General features: G+C 39.4%; 2 protein-coding genes across 2 annotated transcripts; both read left to right on the top strand.

The window, feature by feature from the left end:
- Positions 1-6014: 6014 nt before the first annotated feature.
- Positions 6015-9754, top strand: rpusd1 (RNA pseudouridine synthase domain containing 1). The gene is made up of 6 exons (XM_044332507.1): positions 6015-6135; positions 6950-7173; positions 7489-7612; positions 7771-7873; positions 8275-8376; positions 8686-9754. The coding sequence occupies exons 2-6, from the start codon at positions 6986-6988 to the stop codon at positions 9096-9098; spliced, it is 930 nt and encodes a 309-aa protein (XP_044188442.1). The 5' UTR covers positions 6015-6135; positions 6950-6985; the 3' UTR covers positions 9099-9754.
- An 873-nt stretch (positions 9755-10627) lies between these two features.
- On the top strand, positions 10628-16943 carry slc25a17 (solute carrier family 25 member 17). Its single transcript, XM_044332559.1, has 9 exons — positions 10628-10875; positions 11325-11385; positions 12481-12547; positions 13146-13297; positions 13777-13893; positions 14773-14921; positions 15664-15759; positions 16115-16200; positions 16640-16943. The coding sequence occupies exons 1-9, from the start codon at positions 10819-10821 to the stop codon at positions 16791-16793; spliced, it is 939 nt and encodes a 312-aa protein (XP_044188494.1). The 5' UTR covers positions 10628-10818; the 3' UTR covers positions 16794-16943.
- Positions 16944-18894: the final 1951 nt, after the last annotated feature.

The following is an 18894-nucleotide window of genomic DNA, read 5'->3' as shown; positions in this document are numbered from 1 at the left end:
AAATAAGACCACCCAGTTTCTTGTTATTCAACAAGCCATTCAGATTTGATGCCCCTTCTTATGTCACATGGGGCTTCGCTGAAATTGTACTGCTCCTCTGCTCTCCACCCACTAAATTTCCTGAGGTCCGCCATATTTCTCTTGTAAGCGGGGACCCGGCTAAACTAAGCTAAGCTAAGGGCAAAAAAAAATTCACGTGAATCGCAGGGCTGGACCAGGAGACAGAGCCACTGATTGCCGACAAACGGCAGCTGAGCACCAGACAGTCTAGGGGAGAGAGCCGGAGAGTAGTGCGTTGCTGCTGCTGCTGCTGCTGCTGCTGTCCAATCTTGTGGAGGAATAAACACCTGATTCTGATCCGGAGCAGGAGGGAGTTGTTTATTTGTTAAACTTTTGGGATTAAGTGGATTTATCCTCAAACTCGCTTTTCAACCTAGCTGGAACTAGAGACACCAGAGTCATACAGCACCTCAGCTGCTGTCATCAATAATAAACATCTTAAATACTGGTGAGTTGATATAATTTTAAATTTACAAACAATAATATTGCTGCTGTTGATGAAGCAGCCACTGTTTGCAAAGCACAGCTCTGATCAATCTGAACTCCATTCAGAAAACAAGCATTTTAAAAGTTGTTTGCTTGTCGTCTTACAGACAGACCTGACAAAGCATGAAATCAGACTTTATACAAATCGGTATCATAATGATGTAGTTATTTCGGCATCCATTTTATCCATTTATTGCAGTTAAATCACAGCAAAGTCTAAGTTTATTTTGGGTTCATTCAGGCTGAGCTTAAGCAACATGGCTGCGCTGGTTGGGGACCAGTCGATGTGTCGTTGGTCGCTGGCTGTTTGAGGCAAATAAACACAAATGATCCCGTGGTCGATCTTGTGTGATTAATGCGAGGCGTTTGGTATGTTTGCTGCACCACTCATGGGTACCACTATAATTTCTCCCACAGCCATGTTTCTCCGGGGTTCATGCTCAACAGTTGCCATGGTAGCCGGCATACCCCACAGAAGAGGGAAGTGAGGTGGCTGAGACAGGCACTCAAACTGAAAGTAACAGACAGAAATTAGAGAAAAAACTGTCAGTTTCTATCTACTGCTGACACTTAATGAAATATACTTGAAGATATTTTCTGAAGAGATATTTTATTACAGCACAAGCCACTTAATTTGAGATATGAACACATATTTATATATTCAAATACACTGTACAGGTACAAGTAAAATATTACTTGCAGAAATGTGACTGTCTCATACCATTTTTTTAAAATCTACCAATTAAGAAACCCACCAGACTCAGTGAGATGATCATTTTTTGTAAATCCTTTGCCTTTAAAAGAAACAAAGTTTACAAATTTACAAAAATGTAATAACACTATAATATTACTATAAATCTTGTCTCATTGAGTCACTGAGCCTTCTTGCCACAGATATTATCATCAGAGTTATACAACACACATATTCTCACTCTGTATTCCAGTCAAGAAAAGAGAGTTTGAGTAAAGTTGGAATTTATTTTAGATGATACAAAGAGATTAGAGATTAGATGTAAATACCCACCAGCATCTGTCACCATATTCCAAAATAAATGATACAAGAAAATAAAGACGCCAATCCTGGTAGTTTTTAAGACAGTATATAGGAAGCTGGCAAAAGTTGAACTCATTGATCTCTTAAGAATTCAGCATCTATACCCATTCAGTAGATCAATATGTTTCTCTTCAAATGACAAAATTTGGCTCATATTGAAATATTGTGATAGTACTGTGGCTCATAACAAAACCAAGTCTAAGTTCTCTTATTATATGGTGTATTTAGTGGTGAACTCAACACTATTAGATTTTTTTAAACTTGTAATATCTGCTAATAATATGTATCAACACCATATATCTGAAGTATTAAGGTAATAGTTCAACAATTTGGGAAATATGCTCATTCATTTTCTTGGGGGTGTGGGGGGGCACCTAAAGCTCACCAATTAACATGTTCCTACTGTATGTTGTTCATTTAATTCATACAAAAGTGTAAAAACAAATGGTTGAGGTTTGTACGTGTTAATTAGTGAGAGCCAGAGCTAGCTATTTCCCCTGAGCTAAGCTAAGCTAACTGGCTGCTAGCGGCAGCCTTATATTTAACGGTTAGACATGAGAGTGGTATCAGTATTCTCAACTATCTCTCTGCAAGAAAGCGAATAAGCATATTTCCAAAAATGTCACACACATACTTTAAGTGTGTATTTGTGTGCATGCTCTATTTTTGGGGACACTTTCAGGGATATCAAGTAATTTTCAGTCTCTCTCAACCTCTATTGACAGTCAACAGCAGTTAAAACCACTGATAAAACATTTCCTCTCCTGTTTTCTGCAAAACGATGACAAAGATTTTTCATTTAATTTTTGGTTTAATCTTTGTTTGCCCCCGTATATTGTCCTCTGAGTTGAAAATAGTCAGTATGGGGATGGTTTTGGGATTGCAGTTTAAAAGAGATCAACACCTGCATGCAAGATCATCCCTGAATCCGTTAGTATTACATAGCAACCCAAACATAAAGGTCATATTTGAGAGCAGGGTGATTCACACCATTTAAGGACAGTGTCTGTGTGAGATGGCTCCGCTCCACATGTCTGCTTGTCCATTGATGAAGCCCTTCATCTTTCCATCTGTCCTATTCATCTGTGAGCCAGTCCTCTTTTGGCGTGGTCAGTGTGGTGGTGTTGTTGCTGCTGAGCGCCTGCTCCAGCAGAGCTCGCTGGGCTGTAGCAGGCAGGTAGAGGAAGGCATAGAGCAGTCCCAACAGCAGCAGAGCCAGCAGCAGAGGGATGCCCCAGTCTGATGTCATTAAAGGCTCGTCACAGCGAGCTTGCAGAAATGACTTATTCTGCATGGTGCACAGACGGTTTACAACACTAAAAGTCTTATAAAATAACTCAATACAGGAACACTCAAACAGTGAAATAGATACAAGGGCCTGACAAGCTTTTTTTATTATTGTTATCCACAATTTGTAATGTCACACACTCACACAATTAAAGGGCTTTGTTGGTCATTCCTATCCCCAAAATGGACATATTTCATGCTGCTGAAAAAACACTGCATCCACACTTCCCAAATACTCACAGTATTTGGAGGAAACAGACCACACCAATTTGAGAAAAGACTTGAGACACAGCTGATACTTTCAATCTGTTTCCAGTCCCCCATCAAGTGTTTAAATTCCTGAAAAAGCAAACATAAAGGACAAATCCAAGATGGGGAAGGTCATTTGGACAACACACAGTCAGCGAAATCCAACATCCAGGTAGGTCTTCATTCACAGAGCCCAGAACAACAGACGAAAAGCTCCTCTCACAGTTTCTCCACAAGTAGGTTATCTCAGATTTGGTAATATTTCCAGTTAATTGTTAAGATTTTATAGTTAAAAGAGGGGAGGAATATCCAGGTTTGTATCCGTGTTATTGAAAGAGATCATCATGAATGTCTCTAAGCTTAGCATCTCTTCTCTTCATCTGCTCCCGATCTGTCATCTGACTGAAACGTTAGTGATTGCCTGTGAAACTGCATAATGCCACGTGCATCTTTCTTTGTTTGTGTGTGTGTGTGTGTGTGCGTGTGTGTTAGTGATGCTATCTTGTTATGGGTGCATGCCCAGGTAAACACGTCAATCTGCCATTCAGCTCTCTGAGATGATTTGCTCTGAAATGTTATGCAACAATAACCAGAAATCCAACAATAGAGACCCAACACCAAATCTGTATCCCACTCTGTGGAAACACCTGTCTCACTCACTCACACACACACACACACACACACACACACACACACACACACACACACACACACACACACATACACCCACTGAAGGTTAAGCAGATTGGGTTATGAAATGCCAATTATATAATAAATCTTGATCTTCTTAGCTGACAGCATAGTGATACCTGACTGTGTTCAGGGATTACCTTCAGGAAGAGCCTGCACTTTATTCGGCACAGTATGTCCCAAACAATAAATCACTAAATATATTCACTTTAGAGCTATTAGGAGGTCATAGCATGACGTGGAATTAATGTGAAGGAATGAGAAACATACTGAACGTATGGATCAACGCCAGAGAAGATGATTATGCTGCCGGAGTGGTTTAAGAGAGAAGAAACTCATGAAACTATTTTAGGAACTTTATCTGTATTTTCACTGTTTCTGTCCCAAAAAATGCCCCTGCTCTAGTGATAATACTGTCCAATTACAGAGAAGCTATCAGGGTGGAGTTTGTAAAGGTGAAGATCACTGACTGGTCTGCAAAAAGCCTTGACGCTGTGACAACTTGTGTATAACAATTATTCAAACAAACAAGCACAGCAGTATGACTATAAGGACAAGGTGTGGCCCCAAGATGCAAAACACACAAAACAAGTAAAAGTAGTATGGAGCCCCAAAACTAACAATAGATAGTCAAAGATTATCCAATGAGTCATAAATACAACTGAATAAAACAATAAATAACACTGTTAGTTACATAATTAAAATGAAGTGTAAAAGGCAATATAAAGCTTTATAATTTCCCTTAACCTCCAATCAATTAGTAAAAAATTAAAAATCTTTTTACTGCTGATTTTTGTTAATTTTGGGTCTCCACAGTCTAGCAGGATGATCTGTCTCACCCAAACACCACATGCTCACAGTGCTGCATCCACCCCTGCCAGATAAAAGTGTCGAGGTGAGGTTGAGGTGACGGATTATGGAGGTAGCAAATAACGGGTGAGTGACCTGGAACATTATTGACGGTGCAGAAACACATGAAAACAAATGCAATAAACATTTGTGTGATGTCACTTACATTTCAGGTTAAATTCATACAAAATGTGTAGTAGTACAGGCTATAATCTATTATGTTGGAAAATGTTTAGTAAAGGAAATGAGATTACAGTACTGTAGCTTGTTGGATGTGATATCAGGCATGGACTTGCACAATCAAACAGACTGTTTTCAAAGTGTAAAATCAAGCACATATGAGCATTAGGATTCGAGTTTTTTTATACTGTTAATGTGACAAAATAAATGGCTGGTCAGGTTTTTAACTGCAGGGAAGCATGAATTAGTGAGATGTTCACCCTGGACACAACAATTACCGAACATATGTGGATTAACATGTTCACGTTTTGACTCGCCATAGCAGGAAAATCACAGGTGACACTAATAACATCGATGATGATGTGTCCCAGTAAGCCATGCCAGTGAGTCAACATGCACATTACCACCACCCTGAAACTGTATGGGGTATCTATATGCAGGCAATAATAATGTTATTAGTTACACCTGTGTTTTTTTATTGCTATGATGTGTCAAAATGCCTACAGTCATAAAAGGCTTACTCAGTCTCTACATCACCTAATTTGTATGTTTTTGGACTATAGAAAGAAACTTGAGCATCTCAAGCAGTTCCCAACCTGAGGATCAGGACTCCCTACGGCATCACAGGATAAATCTGAGAAGTCACAAGATAGTTAACTGGATAAGAAAGAAGAATACACAGTTCAAATATAAAGTTCAACTACACAAAGTATAGACTATTGTTCTTTCCAACATTTATCTAAACTTTACTTTTTTTGTGAATTACTTGATACTTTTACCTCTTCTGACTCTCTAAAATGATCTGACAGAAACAAACTGAGAAGGAAAAATCACTCGTTGGTGGAATTACTCGCAGTTCATTGACATGCAACATGTAGTGAGGTGTCACAAGATTACACTGCTTCATTTTAAGGGGCAATGAGGTAAAAAGGCAATGAACTACCGATCTAGAGGAAAACCACAGACACAAACCGATCACAGAAAGGTCACATTTGCACCCTCTTGTTGTGAGGCATACAGAGATAACCATATGGAGAGCTTAGAGTCACAAATCTGTAACATGGATTGACGAAGAAACAAAACAATCAATAATCCCACCTCCTGGAATATGCACAAATGATGTTGCATCCTCCAGCACAGTAGGAGGCGCTCTGGAGATTTCACATTGGTTAGTTATCCGCCATATTAAAGAGAGAAGAAGAAGCTTCGCAGTGTTCAGCACTTCAACATCACTTTTGTTTACATGTGTGTGTTTCCATGTAGATGAACGTTTACTTCTGGTACGTCAGAAAAATATACTACAAATTAATCTCGAAATATGTGTCCAGACAGACGCGGTATTATGACTGCAATAGATGGCTAGCAGTTTTAAACATGTCATGGTGTTAGCATACAGTCGCTAGCAAACCAGTGCATGCTACCAAACAAAAAGTTGTCTTCCTGTTTGTGAAGCAGAATAGCTGGGGTGATGTCACTCCAGGGCATGTATGTATTACACTTCTTGGCAGATGTTACTTATATTAATAAGAAATACGACAATTAACTGAGGCACAAGACAAGCTGCCACCAATCACCTGTTCCTCTTACAGTCCTGAATGTGTTTATAGTACACTGACTTTAATAAATGCTGCTGAAGCTGCTTAACAACGTTGTCAGTGATAACGTTTGTTACCAGTCACTTCATTTCAGAAAATGTTGCCGGTGTTATAATTTTGAATCATATTCTTTGCCTCTGTGGAAACTAAGTACACAAACTCTTAACTTAAGTACAATTTTGAGGTTCTTTACTTGAGTATAGCATCAGTAATAGAAAACAATCATATAATCTCTAAAACAATATGATATGAAATGAGCCTTTCTACACAATGAATACTTTCACTTTTGATACTTTGAGTACATTTTGCAGATATTTTTTTTTTACTAATAGAGTATTTTGACATTATTTATACTTAATACAGAAAATGTCTTGCTCCACTGTGTTATTCTGTCAGAATAATTGTTATCACTGCTAGGAAATGTGTTCAGTTACTCTCCATAAGATAAACACACACCTAAATACTTGAAATATCAAGACAACCACCTTTTTCTCTTCAGGGTTGTGTCAGTTGTCTTCGTTCATTGCTGCACACGATGACCACAGAGCCTGCCAGCCTGGAGAGCCTGCATGTGCTGTACCAGAGTGATGACTACATTGTGGTGGACAAGCACTGGGACATCCGCATTGACAGCAAGATGTGGTACGAGAAACACACCGTGCAGGCACAACTCCGGCATCGCTTCCCTCAGCTGGCTGACCCCAGCACCTACTATGGATTCAGGTTAGACACAGTGCAGCATCAGCTACATCACGACTAACAGGACTTCACTCAGACTGCAATTTCAATCAGATGCTACCAGTAGTTTTACAGCATTGTATGAGAGAGAAATTGGATTATGTTGGCTCACCTGTGGTTAATTTAGAGATTCCAATTTACCTGATTATTTTTTGATAATTGGAGCACCCAGAGGGAACCTACGCAAGTTCAGTAAAAATGCTTTAACTCCATGGAGAGTGGTCCCCGCTGGCCATGGTCACATTCAAACCCAGGAGCCTCTTCTCCTCTGTTCTCATCATCTTTCTCTCTTCCCACCAGGTTCTGTCATCAGTTAGATTTCTCTACCAGTGGGGCTCTTTGTGTCGCCCTCAATAAGGCTGCTGCCGGCCAAGCCTACCGCTGCTTCAAGGACCGCACAGTCACCAAGGCCTACCTCGCCCTGGTATAGTACACAAACACAGTGACACACACTCACACACACACAACATAGTTATTACTGTATGTCTGTTTGTTTATAATTAATATATTTTTTAATTTGTGCCTGATTAAAAAGATCTGGAAGGAAGTAAAATAAGTTCCTTTTTTTTTTTTGCTTTCCAGTTACGTGGCTGGGTGGAAGAAGAGATACAAACTCTGGACTTCTCCATTGGCAAGAACTCTACAGAGGGCAAAACACACATGATGTGTATTGAGGGAACAGAGGGTATATGAACCTGGCTTTTCTTGCACCGTGTGTGTTTATGTTTGAGAGTGTGGACAGAACTCAAGTGAGCAACGATATCTCTTATAAGCCAGACTTTCACTTTTTGAAACCACAAAATGTGTCCAATACATTTTTTGCATGTGTTTGTGGGTTTCACCCCCATAGCAAGGTGATAAATAGTGACGGAAATTAAGGATTGAATACTGGACGATACAGACATGGAATGATTGACTGTATTATTTACACTGCTTGCCTATTCATTCAACTCAACCAGGCTGATGGAAATGCAACTAATGTATTTTTTACGTTTTACATTTCAAAAGGTTGTGTAGAATTCACCAGCAATTTAAATGGAAACATAACTACGGACACGTTTCTTTTTTTGTTTTCCTTCTCGGCAGGTTGTGAGAACCCTAAGCCTTGCCAAACTGAGCTGACAGTGTTGGAGTTTGGGTTGTATGATGGAGACCCTGTTACTAAAGTGCTGCTGCAGCCACTCACTGGTAGAAGCATTTACTTCTTTTCATACTAAGGAAGTGAGGGATTTAATCGCAAAACATGATTTAGCAACTGTGAGGGGGAAAAGGTCATTGCTACATAACTTTTTTACAGTCCTTCATGCTTTTTAAGTTGGTGTTATCTGTGTTATCTTTGAAAATAATAACACCAAGGTACCCTCTTATTCTATATAGCACCAGATACATACTTGGGATAAAGGACCTGAAGAAAGGATTATCTTTACCCCACGATGTCTCATGGAAATAAAAATTCTTTTTCCCTGCCTGGCTCCTCACCTCTATCTTTTCCCTCAGGCCGTACCCACCAGCTGAGGGTCCACTGCAGTGCAATAGGCCACCCCATCGTTGGAGACTTCACCTACAGCTCGGGAACAGATGACTCCCCCTACCGCATGATGCTGCATGCGCATCTTCTTCACATCCCCCTGGAACCCCAGCCCCTGCTCGTCTCCGCTGGAGACCCCTTCCTCTCCACAGTGGATCCCAAGTGGCTCCCACAGCGCTCACTGCGGACACTGAAGGCCACCGTGGATGCCCTGCTGGAGCAGAGGGTGGAAGCGGAAAGGAAGATCAAAGAGGAGGAGAAAGTGAGAGCAAGAAGAGAGCAGGAGAGAAAGAAAGGAAGAAGGGAGCAGAGGACTGAGGAGGAGAGTGAGGAGCAGAGGAAGCAGTGTCAGGAGTGGCTGAGTGAATGGGCTGGAGACTGATGGGGTTCAGTGGGATGATGATATTTATTTTAATTTATTTTAACAGTTTACTTATGACAGCCATGTTCAGCGTGCATGTTTCATCTCAGTGAACACCTGTGTTACGTTTAAATAGCATACATGTACATGGAAGTGGACCAGTACCATAATTCCCTCACAAACAACCCACAAACACACATTAAGTTTAAAAACGAACAAGCTTGTGTGCAGATCTTAATTCCTGCTCTTTTAATAAACTGATTCAACTGGGAGCTGCCCACTACAACCAGTCTTTCACAGTTTGCCACTAAAGCAGCTTCACTGCAAAAGCTGAGAAATGAGTGCCTTGCTCAAGTTTATGTTGATAAAGGGGATTTGGTTGATGTCATTCATTTTACTCTCCCACATTCCCCTCTACTAAGTGAAATTATTTTTTAATATGTGACTATTTTTGTCAAAAGTCTCTGCTATTAAGTGTCTGTTGACTCAATTAATGAAAATGTTCTCACTTATCCCTGGTAGGGGTGCCCGACCAGCAGAAGTTGATCTGTGTTTTGTCTATGAAAATGCTGTTAAATCAACGTGTTTTGTCACACACTGCATAGCTCAGCCAAAGCCTACTATACTGTATGTTTTTTGCATTTTAACACACAGTGTCTATAAAAAGTATTCACCCACTTTCTTGGTCTTGTCAATGATTTATTGTTTTAAAACTTTGAATCATACTGATCAATATAAAAATACAAACTACATACATGTCAGTTACCTATTTTTTTGTTGGTGTACCCAACCACCATGGTGGTGTAGTTTGAACCATTTTCTAGTCAGTGACAGTCCACAGTTGATGTTTGTTAGCTTGCTGCAAACACATTCTTCACTTTAACATGCATAGGAGATGTATGTAGCTGTAATCCATTCTTGCATCTTTGAGAAGTATTTTTCAAAGTGTTAGATCATTCTTTAAGTTAATTAGGTAGTTAATTTATATGCAATGCAAATATGGATTGGAAATGGAAGGGAGTTGCATGCACCTGTGTATTTAACAGTACTATGTAAATGAGAGGAACATCGTAGGTTACTTCTCAGTTAGAAATAGACTTTTTTCTCGCGAACTTTGCTTGTTTTTTTTCTGCACAACTGAAAGCAAAATCAAGGAACTTTTTGTGCCCAATAAAATGGTTGCACATAGTATTTTATGAAATCAATAAAATGAGGGAAAATGCGAAGCAAAAAGGTATCGTCCATGATGCTCAGTAGATTGAGTAGCATCCTGATTAATAACAGCAGTGCTACTGGTTTGATGCAGAAATATATATATCCGAGCCTAAAATGCATTATTTCTTGATTACTTCTATGAGGACATCGTTTTCTTTTCTAGTCTGACAGAAGGTTTGTTTGCCTGCTTTGGTTGATCCTGAAATATTTTTAAAAGAGTAAAATAACAAGGAATAAAGGATTTTTTATGCTGAACTGAGGTACTTTATTCAAATTTTAAAGAAATTTGATTCAAATGAGCGCCATTAGAGTAGAGTGAAGAGGACTTCATTACCCATAATTCCCTTGTGCCCCGCAGATAAACGTCTACAAGTCAGCTACAAGGAAGCAAAGCACCAAAATCAGCAGCCAGCAGCAGGGAGAGGCGTCCACATTTGTTTGGTTTTAGACTCATAATTGGTTGTCAGGTTTATTTTAGTCGAACAACAGGTTGGAAGCATAAAATTAATAAATAACCGTGGTCAAAATGAGCTCCGAGGTTTTCTCATATGAGAGTTTGGTTCACGCTGTATCAGGAGCTGTGGTAAGTTAACTCAGTGGTTTCATATTTATGTCTGTATTTAGGGCTTTAATGGCAACAATAGTTATGACTTTATAGTTCGTGCTCATACGCTTCATAACTGCCAAACAAGGCTCCATTCAAGATGTAATATTTTAGACCTGATATCGCCTCATGCCAAATACAACAACTCTAATTCCGGAAATCCTGAAAAGTTTGGATCAAACTTTCCATTCAGTAATAGCTAATATTACATATAACCTGTTAACCCTGCCGAATTGAGTAGTTTTGTATCATAGTTTAGAAAATACAGTATCTTCTTTCCAAGTTTGTGTTTCTGTATATTCTCACTTGTGCCACTTTAAATGGCCAGATATTTAAATGATGCTTGGTGTAAGATTTCCTCCATGTGCAACAAAATGGCATGTAAAAACTGAGTCTTTCCACTGAATACTGACTGTAGCCTGTTTTAGGGAAGTGTGACAGCCATGACAGTATTCTTCCCTCTGGACACTGCCAGACTCAGGCTTCAAGGTGAGCAGTGGTAGAAATGTATTCTTATTAGGGCCCGAGCACCGACCGGTGCGAAGCCCTATTGAAACTGAAGGAGTTATTATTATTCTTATTCTTATTATTATTATTATTATTATTCCTCCGAAACAAACGCATTTTTGAGGGCCTAAACATGCACGAAAACTCATGAAAATTTGCACAGATGTCAGGACTGGCGAAAATTTCGATATTTTATGGGTCTCGAAATAAAGCGGGACAAAATGGCTCGACAGCGCCACCTAGAAAGTCAAGAAAATTGAGCCCCTCGATACAGATTGTCGTAGGAGAACGAAATTCGGTATGCATATGTATCATGACCAGACGCACGAAAAAGTCTCAAGGACACATAGCCTAACTCCAACAAGAAGTCGGCCATTTTGTATCAAAGTTGAAATTTTGCACCGATTTTGTCATTTCCAGCCCGCATACTTTAACGAACTCCTCCTAGAGATTTGACCCCAGGACACACATGTCTAGAGTGATGTCAGCTAAAATCCTATGTGGTCGCTTTGAATGGGCGTGGCAAAATGGCTCAACAGCGCCCCCTTTAAAATTTCAAAATTGCAGCCCCGCCTTCCAGATTAACGTAGAAAGATGAAATTCACAGGGCACATGTATAATGTCAACACGCACAAAAAAGCCTCTTGAAGCCTTATTGTAAGTCGAACAGGAAGTCGGCCATCTTGAAAAAAATGGTACATTTTCGCCTTTTCTTGGCCATTTCGCATACCTGGTATTTTAAAGAACTCCTCCTACAGAATCCATGGTAAGGACTTAAAAATCAGTGTGTGTCATCTAGACTAGTGTATGATCATGATGGTTTGGCCGTGGCGTGGCGTTGAGTTTTGATGTTTCGCCATGACAGAGGAAATTGATATAACTTGAGTGTACACGGTTGGATCTGCCTCAAACTTTACACAACAAGTCACTGACAAAAGCCCTTCGACTGAGCGTCACTTTGACATGCGCTGGGGTGCGAGGGCCCGATCATCGCTGCTTGCAGCTTTAATTTGCAGTTATTATAGTAATCGATGTAATGATGTTATTTAAAACAAGCTGTCTCTTGTTTGTGTCCAGTGGATGAGAAGAGGAAGGCCAAATCAACTCCAGCCGTTCTAGCAGAAATTGTCAAAGAGGAAGGACTGTGAGTGAAATTTAGACCTGATTTGAACCCTCATTGCTTGCCAGTAAAGTCTTCATTTTATGTGTCAGCTTTGTCAGTTCATATACAGTATCAAACATCTTCCCATTCCCTTGAATGAGGAAGTATCCAAACTTTTGACTATTACTGTATGTAGAAACAGAGCCAATGTTGCTCTCACGGTGTACCCAGAGTCATTTGAATATTGCCAATTAAGACACCAAAGTTGAAACATTTGACTCTGGTTTCTAGTGGCTCTTAATGTACTTACACAGAACAATGTTCAAGAGATACACATGGACATACAGGCAAAACAAGGACAACAAAGCTGAACATAGATATGTAAACATAAACATATGACTGTTATATACAAGCAAAAAAAAAAAAGATATATACACATAGAAACAACAAATGGACAACAACATACATTGTCTATATACAGGTCAAACAGTTTCTGTAGATTGTAAACAAGTATGTTGCATAAAGACACCAATACATCACAAGCACCTCACATCTCCAGCAGAACTGTCAAAGCCCCTCATCTGTTTAGCAGTAGAAGTGCTCTAAGATCATGTTCCTGTGTTTGCTGTCCCCCCTGCAGACTTGCTCCATACAGAGGTTGGTTCCCGGTCATCTGCAGCCTGTGCTGCTCCAACTTTGTCTACTTCTACTGCTTTCACAGCCTGAAGGCTAGGTGGCTGAAGGGACATCAGTCAGCACCGAGCACTGACTTAATCATAGGCATTGCTGCAGGTGAGATGGTCATTGTCCAGATCCTTAAAACCTTGTTTTAGTTACTCAGGACCAGTATGTCCATCTAATTTGGGATTGGAGTCCACATCCCTTTTCTCATGATTAAGCAGTGTGACCTTTTAGCTTTTTCCTTTCTAATTTTGTTTTCAACACTAATGTCCATATGTCACCAGAGGTTAAGTATGTAATGCTCTCGGTGTATAACACCAAGAATAACGTAACACTGACACTCCTTTGTGCTCCCGCAGTCTCAAATCTTGATAGTCAAAGTCACACCTCATGATTCAGCATGAGAAAATGTATTTGATCAGCAGAGACTTCTGCATATCATATTAATATCAGCCAAGGAGAATGATGTCAGCCATCTTCATTGTGTCATGATGTGTAATGAATTATTCAGATCTTCTAGAGAGACAATGCTAAAAGATTTGCAAATACTGTCACAGTCTTGATTTTCAACTGCCTCCTTGTCTCTCTAGGTATTATAAACGTACTTGTCACGACTCCTTTGTGGGTGGTCAACACCAGGCTGAAGCTTCAGGGCTCCAAGTTCCGCAATGCAGACATACACCCCACCAACTACTCTGGCATTTTGGGTAAATGGTCATTGTCTGATCATGTTCATACAGAATGCTCTTTTGTGAGTCAGTATTAGAGATGTGCCAGTGTACCTTATTACTATGTACTGAGGTGAAACACTCTGACGATATCAGTATCAGCAATCATTTTCATTACGATCACATCATGATTATCGTTGTTTCAGAATAAACACAGAGCAGCACTCCTGCCTTCATTAGCAGTTTTATTTTGTTAAGCCCCAAGGAAGGCACTCTGGACTGATCAAACAGAGACAGCCCAGAGGACCAATCTCCTGTCTGTCGAGCTATGGCTACTCAGGCCATGACTTCCTATTATAACATTAGCCGTCAGCCCACTGAAGTGTGGCTAGCTTTCAGGTGTTTAGTCATAATGTTGACTAAATTGAGAAAGAGTCCAAACTCCCTGCGTCAAGATCACAAACATCATGTTCTTCCTCACTGGTCAGCTTCAGCTCTGCTTGTGTTTGTTAGTAGTGATGTGGACACCCAGCAGATAACACTTACTACAAAGTTCTTGCACTCCAGAAATCAATCGCTCAGTTTCATTATGAAAAATTCATGAGTGTTTTATGAATGGGTGCATATAAGAGACACAGACACTGAGCTGCATTTAAAGTGATTTCCAGTCAACAACCTAATTTCCATTAGATCATTGTGTAAATTAACTATATTTTAGCACTAACAGTCGGATTTCAGAAAACTTTATCATGATAATAACATTTAATCATGATATTTTTACCTATGATAATTGTAAAATTTGATACTGGCCCATCCCTAGTCAGTATTCCTGATGTTTAGTGGCATACTTGGATGTTCTTGGGATATAATCTCTCTTTCTCTCTCTCTCTCCAATAATGGCTATTATTACTTTTGCAGATGCATTTGCGCAGATCATCCGTGACGAGGGTGTGGGAGCACTGTGGAACGGCACCTTCCCTTCCCTGCTGTTGGTGCTGAACCCTGCCATCCAGTTCATGATTTATGAAGGTCTGAAAAGGCAGCTGAGGAGAGGAATTCCCAGGGAGGTGAGTGAGAACGAGAGAGATGAGGGAGAGAGATGAGGGAGGGATAGGAGTACATGTACAAACATTTGAAGGAAAGGTAAGATGTGCTGAAATCAGAGAAGTACGTCAGAGGGAGGAATGATGGGTGTGTTGGATAATAAGGACAAAAAAATACACTGAGCTAATACACCCTATATGAGCTCAGATGACTCATCTTGAAACTTTTCAAACACTCCTCCATTATTTCTACAGCTGTCGATTCATTGAAAACATGTAAAACTGACTTACGCTTAATAATAATAATAATAATGCAGTAATGTTACAGTGAAACAAAACTGCTACATCATGGTTATAATATAAATGAAAATGCATACATATGGGCTTGCAATGACAGTGTAAAGGAGAGGAGTTATTTGAGGACATCCCATTATCTGGATGAGTAGACTCTCGTTATGAGACTTGGTAATTCTGTTCACATGAGTCATGTGAGGCTTAAGCAGAGGTCAGAGGGAACATGGAGGCAGATGTAACCTGACAGTTTACGGTGAGCATGTGTGTCTGAACACTTTCACACCACGTGCATTCTGACATTTTTGCTGTCTACTGGAGCGATGGTGGATAAGAGGGGAGAGTTTCACTTGTTCACTTTACTAAGTGAATAAGTGAAAGATCTTAAAGCCTCTATAGCAATGGTAATATAAAACTGCACTAAAACACTTGTGTCAGACAGAAAAGTGACAAGTTTCTTTCTTCTTCTCCCAAGCTGTCATCTCTGGAGGTCTTCATGATCGGCGCTGTTTCCAAAGCTGTCGCCACCACCATCACATACCCACTGCAGACTATACAATCCATACTTAGGGTGGGTTTTTTTTGTATGTCTATGTCTGTGGGTCCTTGCTCACATGTATACAATAACAGACCTGCAGTTAATTAAAATGTATATTTTGTTAATGTGTAATTACAGTAAAACCTCATCACAGACGCGATTCAGTGACACTGAGATTAACGGGTTGCACATAAATTGCATCAATTTGGGAATTTCTCATTTTTCTGCCAAAAATGTATGCCATGAGAAAATGGATATATGCCACAATCACAATCTCACACACATACACACACACACACACACACATTCTGCACATTGGATGTTTAAACAAACCTTTAAGCTTAATTTGACATATTTTATCTTTTTTTTTTTTTTTTTAAATTACCAGTTTGGTCAGTTCAACGAGTCAACGGAAAGGTCAAAACTACTGTCCAGTCTAAGGACAATCAAGTGTCTGCTGGTCAATAGAGTGAGGTGGGTGCACAATACACACACACACACACAGATAATGTGTTTAGGTTTTCAAATAATTTTACTGCTCCATTTCAGTTCCTGTATTTAGATACAGTGTATAATGCAATGTTGAAGCATGCATCTGACTTCAACACTTGTCGCAGTTGCAATTGCAAGGAATTAGCTATAAAATGTGATCTAGCCTGATGACTTGTAAATAAGTGGACAGTCACTTAAAAAAAACTAATGTGAGGAAAAGATCAGATTTTCCTGCAGTCTGAAGATTGTCTTTTTAACCACAATATTTATTATTATAGCCATAATCATGCAACTCCTTCTTTAGTTTTTGTGTGTACAGAAAGACAATACATGATTTAGCATCTGCATGAATAAATGTCAACACTACTTCTTCTCTTACACATATTAATACTGATGTTTTAACCTTGGTTTCCTGCTGTAGGAAGTATGGTATGTTGGGTCTTTTTAAAGGCCTGGAGGCCAAGCTGCTGCAGACGGTGCTGACTGCTGCCCTCATGTTCCTTCTCTATGAGAAGATTGCCAGCTGCACCTTCAGAGTCATGGGACTGAACAACAGCCACTACAAGAATCGCTAGCTAGCAAGACATTTCACAACCACGGATGTTTGACCATATGAAGGCACTGAGAAACTTCCCTGGAAACCTGTCACTTTCATGGAAATGTAAATATTTAACAGTGACCTCATCCTGTAAATACTTCAACCAATAAAGCACTTATCTCTGTGACTGGTATATCCCATTGGTTCATTGTTTAGAATGAGCCCACTTGGGTCTTGATCCAACATCTTATTTCAACAAGAAACCTCAAAGGACCTTTTAACAAGAAATAACTTTTTATACATCCCTCTGACACATGTAAGCTTTTGATTAGATGATAAGGGGCTTGAAAGAGATTTACCAGTATGGAAGACTGATTAGACTGACCATTAAAAAATGAACCCATAGCACTATGAGATGAAAGCCTTGTAATCACAACTCGTCATTACAGGAACAAAAGTTTATGTTGCTCTCTGACATTTTAAGCACATTTTCTGTTCTTCATTATTATTTTATTCCTACATCCAAATCCAAACAAAGACTTTTCTCAGCCAGACGGACATGTTAAAGTGTAGCTGTATACTGCTTCGGAAGCTGGACACAGACAAGGAAACTGGGTGGAGGTGAGTTTGAGCTTTTGGCAAACAGGAAACATAGGCCTTAATATCTGCTTTCTAAGAGAAAAAAGTAAAAGAATAAGACTATAAGTTAATAAGCCTAAAGTGTAGTGGCTCTCATTGGCAGTGCTGTACATTACACAGTATGCATGACAAGTTGTGTTCCAGCTCTTGAGTCTGTGGTCCATCAAAGGAGTGTAAACATGCTCAAGTTCCTTTTCATGGCAATCTGCCCATCAGATTAAAGGAAACTCACCTCTGAGTTTCTGTTCCAGTGAAATGAAGTATGTAGACTTTCTCTTTTACACATAAATGAACACATCACCTGATGTCAAATCAAGGCAGCATAGCTTATTTTTTTTCTTTTTTTAAATTTAAATGCGTTTACTGTTGCAATATACCATTTCATACTGGTATATAGATACATTGACTGATTCATTGTCCTATTTGGAGATTTGATGTGTAAAATTGAAACTGCACGCGTACATATGAACTACAGCATACAAGTACAGCAGAAACGTAAGAGGATTTTATACATTGTGAAGCAGCACACCCTTCATAGTGCAATGGTGTTGCTTCATTAATTGAAGCTGCAAGCACCGTTGGTCGGGACCTCGTACTCTGGCCTGTCGGGATCAGATCATTTTGCTTTTTAAAAATGAGGGATATTTATTATAAGTGTGGTGTGCTTTTATTTTGAAAGATTGATTGACAGGATGAGAATTTCATCATGCAAGTTTTGGGCCCATTCACTTGAATTTCAATTAGTCAATTGAAAACTCTAGATGAGTTTGTGTGTAAAACAAATTATTTTCCTAATTTTTATCAAGTCTATTTTTAGAAAAGGAAAGACTTTTAACCCACATGACCTGGTCAAAGTTTGATTTGAATGGAGAGTGTGAGCGAACCCACACCTTTTTGAACATTTACTGCTTCCACATAGTTTTAGATACAGACTTCATTTGAACTTTAAATGAGTCATGAGACTTTGACCTACAAATCTTGAATTTAAATGTTTTTTCTATCTTTTATTGTTTTTGAGATATTAGAGTGTGAGTTTTAGAGTCTTTTCTTGCTCCTCCTGTGATTTTATAATGAGTGTGTATTGCGGAATGTTTCACAGCACCGAGGGAGTGACATCAGCAGGAGCAGCTGGAGAGGAGGATTTTAAAGAACACTTCTTGTGAAATCTCCTCATAAATCCCATGACTTTGGCCAAATCTTACATTAAAAATCATAATTAATAGGAAATTTTGTGGCGAATCCATTGATACAGGTTTGAAAGTGGTCAGACTTATAGTTTAGACGTCAGAAGCCTCTGTTTGACACAAAGTTCATGCCCATAGATTGCCTCCCCATTGGTTTACATTGTGTTGTACATGTGGCACTGCAACTTTCAGGGCTTACAAAATCCAAACCGGTTGACTTATTACAACGTTTTTAACAACTTTTTTTCTGTTTTGGGCCCATTCAATTGAATTTCAATTAGTAAACAAAACTCTTGATGAGTTTGTGTGTAAAAC

The sequence above is a fragment of the Thunnus albacares genome, chromosome 17 (assembly GCF_914725855.1).
Source record: "Thunnus albacares chromosome 17, fThuAlb1.1, whole genome shotgun sequence".
Lineage (NCBI taxonomy): Eukaryota > Metazoa > Chordata > Actinopteri > Scombriformes > Scombridae > Thunnus > Thunnus albacares.
The sequence above is the reverse complement of the archived record's forward strand: the minus strand, read 5'-3'. Positions and strand labels throughout refer to the sequence as shown.